General features: G+C 43.7%; 1 protein-coding gene across 11 annotated transcripts in view; it reads right to left on the bottom strand.

The window, feature by feature from the left end:
- Positions 1–12,364, bottom strand: part of BCAS1 (brain enriched myelin associated protein 1) — a 56,285-nt gene that overhangs the window by 2,769 nt on the left and 41,152 nt on the right. For 7 of the 11 annotated variants that reach the window (XM_075108685.1, XM_075108681.1, XM_075108686.1 and 4 more), the window contains 2 exons: positions 7,645–7,710; positions 3,613–3,879 (listed from right to left, as the gene is read on the bottom strand). In XM_075108685.1, coding sequence (XP_074964786.1) covers positions 3,613–3,879; positions 7,645–7,710 — 333 coding nt within the window. The remainder of the gene's footprint in view (positions 1–3,612; positions 3,880–7,644; positions 7,711–12,364) is intronic. The other 4 variants (XM_075108688.1, XM_075108682.1, XM_075108687.1 and 1 more) reach the window with 1 other exon arrangement.

Genomic DNA, 12,364 nt, shown 5'->3' with positions numbered 1-12,364 from the left:
CTTTGCATAGCACCTTTCGGTGCAGTGGAAGCTGCCTGCATTTGTGGCAGCTAAGCTGGAACGTCTTATTTTGGGCAGAGCGCTTTGAATCGCACACACACGAATGTCATGGTATTGCAGTATGTATTTTTCTTTCCCAGCTTGTGCTCAGGAGGCGCTTGTGCCAGTATACCAGATACTCCGATCAGAGTAGGTCGGAATAGTTTCCGCATGCTAAGCACTCTCAGCTTCTGACAACTTCAGTATGAGTTATTCCAGCTCAGGAAACAATGTCATTAATCTTCTGGGTTTTTTTTTTTTTCTTTCTAATCTAATCTTGCTAAGACTCGCTAAATACCTTTGCATTTTATATAGCTTATAAATTAATCTCTTTTACCATAGGAACAGCCACTGGACCTTATCGTCTGTGCTAAAACCCCGCAGCTGGGCCGTTAACGCTACTTGCTTGCATAAATGGCTCCATTTCTATCAAAAGTTTCAGTATTTGTTAGCCCAACTGGGAGCAGATGCTTGACCTAAAGTGTTCTCATCAGCTGCATTCCTGCGCTATGACATCCTCTTACTCTGTGCCCTTTCCCAGAGGGATCGATGGATTCAGGAGAGAGTGGTGTTAAGAGCTGCTATTGAAATAGCTCACCAGAATTTAGGAGGAGCTCGGTAGGCACAGATTAACGAGCAAGTAAGGCCTGCTGGCTCCCCTCTTAAATATCTCCTGCTTCCATTTTATCAGCATAAAGCGTAATAGTTCTGCTGAGTTGTCACCTGTTGTTCGAGCTGGTATCTTGAAAGGGAAATTCTGGCATTGGTTTGTGTGTGATCTAATACTTTTAGATCAATGATTACACCTTCCTGGACTTAGTATGATCACCTAGGAGATGTGTGGATTACTTCTGAGAAGCACTGCAGGATTAGTTGCTTAGGCGTGGGCACCCTTGGGGATATTCAAGAAGAGGTAGTCATTTTCTGTGATGTATTTTCCATACACAGACCTTATTGCTGTGCGTTTGGTTTTTCCACCCCAGTTTACAATAAAATGACAAAATCAGCTATACTGTTATCAAAAACTTTTTTTTTTTTTAAAGTGCCTTCTTTTTTGTTAATGGGAGAGGGAAGCTGTAGGAATACTATTGACCTCTATGATTGCAACAGAAGATAAGGGACTATTCAGCCCAACTGTCTGGCATACTACTCGAGCAAGCGAAAGTATCTCACAGAACATCTCTACTTCCTCTACCTTTAGTCTGCATTTTTTTTCCCCAAATGGTCTTTCTACTTCTTCACCATCTCCTCTTTTGATCAAAAGTGTTTTTCTTGCCCTTTGAATCAGAGACACCTTTCCTGCCTCCCTCAGCGTCTTTCATGAACTTGCACTTGAAAGCACATTTCCTCACTAGCTTGCGCTTCCTCATATCTCCCTTTCTGGAATAATTCTAAATTTGTATTTATTGTTAAACTCTCTGAAAGATTTTTGGATACAGCTTGGGTGAATGACACCACACAAAATGAAGTGCAGTTGTCAACAGACGAAACCTTTCTCATACAGTGGCTACAGAGAGAACTTTGGCAAAGGGGGGCTGTCAGTGCTTGATTTCAACAAATCTCCAGTCCAGAAAAACAAATCTCAGTTTTCTCCAGAAAAAACAGAAGTAGTTAACACGTGCTCCATTTCTAGATAACCTACGCCAGAAAAATGTGGCTGTCTTCCTCCCCTCTAGTTGACATGAGAGATCTGTTCCCATCATCTAAGTGGTTTAAGTAACAGCACTCCTGATTTCCCTGCTGGGGGAGGCTGCCGGTGCCCAGAGCAGGATGCGACACCCACACACCACGCTTGTGAGCGCGGGTCAGATGTTACGCACGTGCGCCGATGCTGTGCACAAGGGAAATTTCGTACGGAATTTGGAGGCAAAGGGGGCGAGGAAGGCAAAACGCAGGTGAGCGCGCATGTGTTTGGTAACTTCCATCAGCTGGCATCGTTCACAGAGACATATAAAACACCACCCTGGCTTTTTCACATTGTGCTAAGCACAAAGATTTCTCCTCTTGACTTCACTGCGAGCCAGGATGAGTGGAAGACAATGCAAGCCTGTAGTTACTTTGGGTGAGCTCCAGGACTTCCTTGCTCCACCGAACCTACGGGAAAATCCCACTGATTCATGGTGGACCAGGATTTTACCCCAGCCCAATGGGGTGAAACAGAAAGCAGAAGTGGCTAATCAATATTGCAGAAAGTTAGTTTTCTTCTGTTCTTAATTCTCCTTCTAATATGTAATTATTCTGGTAATGCAAATCGCCCTCTGTAGGATACATAGTAATTCTGTGAAATGCGTGCAAATTAAACACTTCTTATGACGTGGAAAAACATCTGCCTCTCAATGAGTCATACTGGGCTGCATGGCAGCCTAAGTTTATAACTCGGCGTCCTAACAGTACCAATTTTCAAAGCTGCCTTACCATTTCAAACTACATTGCGTGACTTCTCTTCTTTCAGACCTGGAGACTGCCTAGCTCTTTTTTTTTCCTGACAGCCTTACAAGTAAAGTAGGGAGGAAGGAAAAAAAGCTGTATGTCTCTCAGGGGAGCCAGATTCACTAGAGATCACTGCAGGTAACAGTCAAACCTGTTCAGGTTCTTTGCATCACTTGAAATTTGTGATGAAGCTCAGTTTGCACACAAGGTTTCCGAAAGATGCTAAAAATGACCCCATAGCTCTGTGGATTCATCGCTGTCGTGGCAAGGTGAGGAAAGGGGAGCCAACTGCATCCTTCTGATTTATTTATAGAAAGCAAAGGAAATCTGCCCTCTTGCTGAGGCTTGAGAGGCAGTCCCAGGTCTCACCTGTGCTTTTGTGTCTACATTGGCGCCTGAATATGGACAAGGGGGAAAAAATTCCATCTATTTAATGCTCTGAGGAACCACTAGTTGCATCAGTGACATGAAGCCTTATAGAAACTCTGATTTTTAGTATGCTGAATTCTTTCATTTCTAAATGTCAGGTTTCAGTGATGGGGAATAGCAAATCTAGGGTAAGATCTAACAAAAAAAGCAGGAAGAAAAAATACCACATGTATTTTTTTGTGTGCTTTAACTAATCTATAACCGATTGCTAACATGAAGCTCTTATCTTGTGACCACTCTGCTGGTTCCCACCCACCCAGTGGTCTACCTTGATTTTTTCCTCACAGGGATTTCCCGCCTTGCAGGGATGTCCCAGCTGCTCTGAAGCAGCAGCGGAACCACCATCACGGCAGGCAGGTTACTCTGGTAAACCAGCACCACCACCACTCTTCCTTAATAATAAACACACCGTAATTTGTAGGTGGTTCAGTACCTGCTACAGGAACGGCTGAGTCACCCCCGTAGCCGAGGCACGAACCTCTAAAACAGCGGCGTGGGAACAATTATGGCTCTCCCGTAGCAAACCGTACCTGCCTGTGAATCAGTACCCCGAGGCCCAAGTTTTCTTGCCTTTGCTTGAAAACCTGCTCTTGCTTGGCCTTAGTCCTGCAAGCCGCTCCGCCCGAGGAGCACAAATCTCACGTGGTTAACAGCTTGCAGGCTGGGTGCTTAAATCAGCTGAAAAAGGACTAAGATAAGATTAAGTTAACGTACAAGGCCCTTAAAAAACCCTCCAAGTGACTGCCTCTTCTCTGTCTTCTTGAAGGAGGGTTCCTTCGAAGCGTCTCCTCCGTTCTGGATGGAGTCGGTCTCGGCCGCTTGCTGCTCCCTGGCGTCTGGCTGCTCCCTGGTCTCCTGTTTGCTGCCTTTCTGCTTGCTCAGCTCCGCTGCAGGCTTCTTGTCTTTTGAGCTCTCTTTGCTCTTTTGGCCCACAGGTTCACTTTCAGCTGGGGCAACTGGCCTCTCTGTGGAGTTTAACGTCTGAAGCAGTTTCAAACAATGGTTATTTTTAGTGTGAAATGTAAACATTTGGAAGGCGATCCACAAATATATTAAAAAAAAAAAAAAGGCCACCTGGCAGGGAGAAATCCTGCTGTCCGACAGGTTTCCATTTACAGAGGCTGGGACAGGCTCCTGCAGCCTTGACTTAGGGAAGGACTCCCAGGGAGCGGATAGAATTACTTACATGAGTAAAGACTGCAAGATCAAACCATCCCTGCATAGACTTGCTTTATTTATGTATATGTCTATGCTGAAGCTGTTTTAGGAGGCAGAAAACATGCATGGAGAGATGCAGAGAGTCACAAGCACGCACTGCCAACAGAGATTCCCCAAGCTTTCGCATCCCAGGCTGTGAAAGCACCCCAAAATTGCAAGGGAAAGATTTGGGAGAGAAAAGAAGTAAAAGACACTATAAAGCAAAGGATAAAACCAAAATAGCAACACTCCACCAAAAAATTAACAACACAGGGCTTGGCTATGGAAGGCCACAGCATCATAGAAAATCTCACTTACAAGTGCAAAAGAAGAGGTAGCAAATATTCCAAAGACAAACACAATGACAGAGCACCTATTTATAGTAAAGGAAAAGATCCTGAAGCTCAGGGAAGTATGGGGTATGTTTGAAGTTCACAGGAGACAAATCAGATCTGGCAAACAAAGGACAAGACAATGAAACTGTCACAGTTTGCAGAGAAGCAAACGACTGGATACGTTTTTGCTGGGGGATCTGTTTGCAAATGGAATTTTCTTTCTTCTTATGCAAAAAAAAAAATCATGTCGCCTTATTTATTAACATAACAATTAAAATAGCACACGAATCTGCCACGTTGAAAAGCTGGAAGTCTTACATCTGCCCTCAGGGCACAGCCCAGAGCTTAATGCCAGTAATTTTTCCAACTTTGGGGATTTTACCATTAATGTTGAAATATTCGGTGTTCTTTTAAAGGCCTAGGGTTATACACTTACGTGACAAGCTTAGCTTTCATTAAAAACAAATACATTTTTAGACATCATTATTTCAGAGGAAAACCTGAAAGCAGAAACTCTAGGGAAGCAGAATGCAAATACCCCTCTCATATCTATTTAAAAAAAAAACAACCCTCAAGCCACTCTAATTTTGGGGAAACAATACTACCACTGACCTTCTTCACTTGATTCACCTTTCTTCCCCACCTAATCTAAAAAAAACCCCATATTTAAATTATAGAACCTGCAACCATTTAATACATTTAGTCTTGACCAGATAGCTTAAGTCCTCAGCAAAATACGTGCTTGTATTTAACCATTTCCTTTTCCGAAGGGCAGACATACGTGGGCATGTATTTGCTTACATCTGGATTTGTCTGCTTTCAGGCTTCAAAAAGAGGCTCATGAAGGTCGCCTTTGCTCTGGCTGCGCAGGCGATCCGTGAGGGCAGCGCATGAATGCGGAGGTGCAGGTGCTCCGTAACCCCGTACAGCGCACGCAGGCACCGTCTGAGCCTCAGTACTTTATTGAAGCAAATTCAATAGCCTCAGAGTAGAGGAGAAGCATCGGCCGGGGCTGCACAGACACCAGCCACTACCTGCATCCCGATCGCCTCGCCTGAGGAGAGAGCCCCGCCTGGATGCTCCTCCGAGCGCCCGAGCGACGCAGGAGCTCTCCGGGCACGAGGATGAACTGACCTCGATGAACCCAAATTTAAATCTGTCTCTTTCTTTCTGACTCATTTTAACTACCAGACGGGAAGCTCCCCGTTGCCGAACCCCTTGGTTAATTTGACGAGATCCTTCTTACTCTTACTCGCCTTAGCTCGCTTTTGCAATGTTTCTCTTCGGTACAATCGCAAACGTGCACATTCAATTCAAAAATAACCACGGCGCCCAAAAAGCAGCTATGAGGCTGGATACGGCCGAGTTCAGAGGTGCCAGAACAACTTCTAACCTTATTAACGCTCTGTGAAATCTGCGGGTTTATTCTGCGGGTGTAAAACTAGAGTCGAGCCTTCCTCACCACACGCGTTTGATGGTGTAGGTGCCTCAGAGCTACGCTGTGGCAGCCAAATCCGAACTGGATGCAACGGGACTATTTCTGCGAGCAGGTTTGGGCCTTTGATGTTAGTCAAACAAAACACTTTTTAAAAAAAAAAAAAATTCATAATGCATTTTCCAGGCAAAATAAGAAAAAAAAGAATTCCAATCAGATAATCTCTTTGAGGTGTTTCATATTAACCTTGAAAGGCAGGAAATTGGCATATTTTATATTGATGGGAGCAGCTCAGGAAATACAAAGTGAAGCCTATGAATAATGAAACATGTTAATGTTCCTTATTCTAGAGGGTGATCTGCACCTGACAGATTGCTTTTACCCTCTCAACATTAACAGTGCCACTGAAAAAAAAAGAATAAATAAAGATTAACAGTGTAGAATTTTCCCCCGTCACGTTACAGGAGACCTTAATCCAAGGCTTCTTTTTAAGAGCAAAAGGCAGACCCCTAAATTTCCACGGGTTTTGGGTCAGTGTCGCAATGCCTTTCTGCAGCGCACAGAATGGCCGTGGTGAAAAGCAAAGAAGAATCACAGCGTCCCGGAGCTGCGGTGGCATAATTTAAGGATATCATTTCACACAAGTTCTAAAAAAGGAAAAAGTCAACAGAAGATACAGCCTTCCTTGAGCTCTTCTGGGTAATAAAGCTGTGCTTTACCAGTGCAAGGGGGAGCAGGAGGGAGACTAATGTTGATCTAAAAAAATGGAAGGAAACTGGCTACTAATTAAAATAATAAAATAATAAAATGTAGATCGAGGACCGTAACTCTTGCTCTTGTTCATTTCACAAAGCTGCTGTATGAAATAAAGAGCAAATGTCACTAGACCACACCTTCTATATTTGGTATGCTTTTAGAGAAATAATTCATGAAAACTAACATTGGTATCATAAGACTACATGAAAATAGGAAGAGTGAGAAAATAATTTTACTACTAATGAAAAAAAGGAAGTTCTGAAAGGTCAGTTTTCAACACACCTTCAGGTTTGCTCCCAGGTTAGAGGAAACTCTATGTCTATACACAGAACCTGTGTTTTATTTCTCATTATTAAACACAATTTATTCTGGATATCGTGACTTTGCAACAGACGAGGGTTTGACTCTCAGAAAAGGTAACAGTATTTGTATTTCTAATGAAACTGTGATTTTTCTGAACCATTTTTAAAGCCGTAAAGAATCTAATGTCAAGGTCACATCCAAAGTTTTGGTTTAGTTTTTATGAACATAGAATGAAAGGAACAAAAACAGAATAGGAAAAAGTATTTTCATGGCTTTTGTTAAACTGCAGCGAACAGTTTTTGTTCTCACTTTAATTTCTCTTCTGTGGAGTTTCCACTCAAATGATCCTTTCCTCAGCAGACAAATAAATCAACAAAGTAAAAATCATTCTAACTGGGTGGATTTAGTTTCACTGCCTAAGCCAAGGTACGTGCAGAAAGTAAAGCAAGAGCAAGAGAGAGAGGAATAAAATTGATCATAAAAACGCTAATTATTTTAAGAAAAGGAACACACCTGGAAAAAGGCAATTTTTCATCTGATAGTGACCCTTTAAAATCTTGTTTAGTAGCATGCGTAGGTAAAATAAAGAGATATGTAAAGATACAAAGCTCAGTGGCCACGTAGCACTTTTCTTTCAGTGATTTTTACATTTCAAAAGCTCGAGTCGTAAATAGGTGGCAACAACCCACCACCAGAAGATGAAAAAATCCAGGCACTTACTTGGTGACGGGGGCTTGGGCCAGTTACCTCTTCTGAACTGATTGTCCCTCCATCACCCTTCACTGACTAAAATAACAAAGGGTTATAGGACTTCCAACGGGGTTCTTGTTTGAGGCATTAATTCAATATGAAAACACACGTGAATAAAAAAAAAAAAAAAGCAAGGTTTGATTTAAGGATACTCTTTACAACACTGAAACAAAGCCAGACATTTCAGAAACTCTACCAATGTTTTTGAAACACCCACATCTCCCGGGCAGATTTTTGCTAGCTCTTTTCTCTGTGAAGCGACTGCCTCTTGCAAGTCGATTTTCCCATTAAGGCCTGAGAAATGTGAACGGGGCCGCCGTGGACCAGAGGGCTTATCAGCCAGTAGGCGAGGCAGCGCTATCGGCCACCGGAGTTCTCTAGGAAAGAGCTTTTGTTTGCTTTTTGGAGACAAATCTGTCTCGTAGGATCTAGTGGGACTTCCTTTCTATTTAACGATCATACTAAGTGCATATCCCGTAAATAATTAAAACCCACTCAGCTTTATAGATATATTTCTGTATTTTATCATCAGCATTTTTTTTTTTTTTTTTTTTTTTTTCAATTTTAGCTTTCCAGTTTGTGCCTTCTCTCTCTATACGTCTAAGTAACGGCCCTTCCTGGTGCTGGCTCTTCCCAGGCAGGAGAAGCAGAGCAGACCCTGAGGCTGCAGCACTGGCAGGTCATTCAGAACAAACCTTGACCCTGAAAAAATGGGGTTTTCTTTAAGGTACGACCCCCTGTTTCTACCTAGATTTAAAAATGAGAAAAACCGCTTTGACAAGACTGGCTCAGTGAAGAAAAATTACAAGATTTGTGACAATTAGATTAAGCCTTAGTTACAATTAGTAACGTAAAAGAAACTAAAGGGATGGTGTCTACCTGTTTAATTAAAAAGCATGTTAGAGGGGTCAAGCCGGTATTCTCCTGAGTACCGTACAAACCACGGAGCTTAGCAGCAAAGCAAAAAGTATAAACTCTAGTATTTCAAAGTGCCCAAATTTAAATGTCATTTTTCATTGCATAAGTTCAATGAAAACAATGAAAGGATGTGACTTTCGTTCTAAAGATAGATCAGGCGGATTTGTGGTTTTCTGCACCTTGTAGATTTGTTACTTGAAGCACAACAGCATCAGCTTGATCCTATGTATGGTGTTATTGCCAGGACCTATTTCACTCTCTGATTTCCCTATAAACCCACAGAAAATCAATATGTAGCAGCAGCATGACAGAAAACTAAACCGCCCCATGATTCATTACTTGTCACAAATAGTGGGAAAAATTCTCTTTCTGGAACACGCTGCTGCTCAGCCTCTTGCGTGTTTATGCTCGTGACTCTTTATCTGTCTCGGAGGTTGCAGAAATGGAGGGGAGGAAGCAGTGTGGTCTGTCTCAACATTGCAGGAGAGAAACCCAGTCCGGAGCCTATGAAGATGTATTGTGATAAGATCTAGTTTGCATTTCTATTTCAGTAAGTCTTTAAATGCCTTTAGGAAGAAAAAAAAGGTTTATGCTACAACAGCAACCGCCTTGTTACCTTCTTTTCCCTGAAAAAAAACCCCAAAACCCAGAAAAAAAGGAAAAACCCCTGGCTTAGCCAACTTTTAGTATCCCATCTGTCTCTTTTTTTTTTTTTTTTTTTTTAAACCAGAATATGAATAACAGGGTAACAACCTGGAGGTCTTTGCCTATACAAAGCTCCCTCTTGCCGTCGGTGAAACGTATACGTAATGATGGCAAGGGTTTCTCTCTAGAGCACTGCTGACCTCTTATCCCTGCCTTTGGTCATTTAGGATTGCTGCTGCTGAAAGCTTCCCGAAAGGGTTGTCTGCGGCAATGAGGGTGGATCAGCACATCCTTAAATGGAGGAGAGAGGGGACAAGCAATAGACTTGCTCCCTTTTCATGAATAATGAAGGAAAATTAAGGTGGGCAACATAAAATAGTTGTTCTTGATTCCAAATGCTATTTATTATGTAAAATCTTATTTATGTGGGGAAGTAGGTAAGCACAGACACGGCAGACAATTTGGAAATAATCATTTTTGTCATTCCAGAAAGACATATTCTCCTTGGGAGCATCTTCAGTAATCCAGAAATAGGATGTTTTATTTGCAGAGACCAACCATGCTGCCGGTCAACTTCCTGGCTGAGCACAAAGGCTGCAGCCTCCGTTTACCATTGGTAATGCTGATTAAAAAATACCATTTCACACCCTTACCTCCACAAAATATCTCAGAACAGACATTTTGAAAAGGTTTACCTTACCTAGGTTTGCATCTGTTTATATTCTATGGAGAAAGCAGGGACTTTCAGGGCTCACACCATCTGATATCAGTCCTAAGGGGCTCTCAGACCTGCTCACCTCTAGGCAGTGCCTTTAAAGGAAACCTGGGGTGACTAGCTCAGGTGTAGCCATTTCTGTCAAGACATCTGCACTGGGTCTGATGTATCCCACCCCGTAAATAAGAAGATGGCTATCTGATATTGGTTAATGAGGCACGAGTGAGTTGGAAGCACAGGATTTCACATCCACGGAGGTGTGGCTTAGAGAAAAGAGCTGCGGTATTTCTGCATCTCTCATTGAATCGCAGGGCTTTAAACCAATATTTTGCATCTTTCTGTATTCTCCCAATAGCTTCTATAACGCTAGCAAACCCTCTCCCATTTTAACCGCAGCGCTGACATTTGTGACCTTTGCAATTGCAAACGATTTGTCACAAATGAGAAGGGACGGCTGTACTGAGCAAGCCAGCAGGCGGTCTTCGAGATGTGCACTGCCTTCTCCAGAGTAAATTACTCCTCTCCTCACAACGGCTACCCTTGTGTCAACAGCGGTAACGACACTGCTATGGATCTAAACGCCTACTTGCTATCGGCCTGTGCTTGTGCTCTGTGAGCAGAACGTGTCAGAACTGAGGCATGTGGAAAATAACTGACGTGCATCTCTGAGACTCAGGATGGACTGAAGGAGAATTAAGCTTAATTTCTGAGTCCCAGTCGATTCCTAAGAGGATAAGCCACCTTTTCTTAAGCACCTGGGTGGTTGACCTGTGTGACATAACCGTGGATGTTATCAGAGTACCTTGGGATCACCTTCTGCAGGCAGAAGAGAAGCCTGGTAGAAAACCATATAAATGTAAAATTAAAAGTCAATCTCCTTCAGCAGCCAGAGCAATAATCCCTCTGTTGCCAGAATGGCGACTAAACAATAAAGTGTATCAGAAAATAGGAGCCTGGTTTTATCAAGGAAGTCCTGCCACGTCCCTTCCCGCCGACAAGCACGGTTTGTTTCGGCGACCCTAAGTACCTGTGCTCGTTCAGATCCTACCTGATAAGAACCCATGGCTCTCTCCACCTGCAGCAGGGCAGGAGTGCTGCAAGAGGACCTGCTGGACGAGCCAGTGACCTGCACCACGCGGATGGCACGGTTTGAACAGGCTCTGACGCCACTTGAGGGTGTTTCCCACACCTCCGGCAGCCCCCAGCCCCGGCGTCACCTCTGGGAGGTGGAACACCACCAGGTACATTTAGGCGTTGGCTGAGTTTTGTCCAGATTTGCAAGTGAGAGAGGTTGAACAGATGCAACCACGTAAAGACATCGTTTTATCCCCAGTGCTTCAGGTGACAGGTGCTACGGATTGAGTTCCTCACGCAGGTAGAAAGCACAGGGGGACGGTCTCATGGCAGGCCCGTTGCTGCGCTCCTCAAACGCACATTCACGCCCTGGCCAGAGCTGCGGCGTAAACTCTCGTACATCTGAGTTAGTTTTAAATTAACCAGCATTAGTACGAACAGCAGACTAATGACATCAGCATGAGGGCTGGGGGGGCTGCAAATGGCAGCCCCCCAAAACGTGCCAATTCCTCTGCTCTGAGCTCCGCAGCACCAGAATTACGCTGCTACCAGGATGTGAGCGAGCTATTGCAAAGCTGGCTCGGGAATATCCTCCACGTTATGGCTGTTACTAGCGGGTAGCCAGACCTCAAGAGAAAACTACAGCGCAAATGGACTTTTCCTGGGTGGAAGCGATACCTTCCATAACACAGGCTGCCAGTGTAGCTATTCGGAGCAGCAGGGCCCTGTTAGGCACGCCTGCAGTACTCATCTCAGCCCCGCAGCGCCAGAGCTTCCCCCGCTTCTCCTTGTGAGAAAAATCAAGCCTGTGTTGGAGTCTTAAACATGTCATGCATTTTCAGCACTCACCACCAGTCAAAAGCCTTACAGAAGCCAGTTGTTTAACAGTGGCTTAAAAATCCTTCTGTCTGCCTTAGGAATCAGAAATACTGATTGACCAGTTGGCACGAGGGGCAGCTACACCGCTCTGCTTGTGCGCAACAGGATGGCAGTGATCCAGCAATCCAAAAGTTATTCGGAAGGAACAGCCTGGGACATGCGTCAAAGACAATAAATATATTAAAATAACCCATAGTCTGGTTGGAAATTGATAGCCAAAAGTAGAGCAGATGAATACTAAAGGTTTCAAAAAGCTGCCAAACCAGTTACACGGTTAATACAGTTCTGTTTTCCGTCTGGTTAGATGTTTGCCTACACACTAGTTCGGTCTTCCTAGGCCAAAATCTGGATTAAACCCCTGCTCTGATTATAGCAGCGTTACATCTCCCGCTTTTAACACAGAGCTGCTTTCTCCCATGGTGACTAAGATGGGTGTGGGACAGCTTTATTTTTTAATCG

The sequence above is a fragment of the Phalacrocorax aristotelis genome, chromosome 13 (genome assembly GCF_949628215.1).
Source record: "Phalacrocorax aristotelis chromosome 13, bGulAri2.1, whole genome shotgun sequence".
Classification (NCBI taxonomy): Eukaryota; Metazoa; Chordata; class Aves; order Suliformes; family Phalacrocoracidae; genus Phalacrocorax; species Phalacrocorax aristotelis.
The sequence above is the reverse complement of the archived record's forward strand: the minus strand, read 5'-3'. Positions and strand labels throughout refer to the sequence as shown.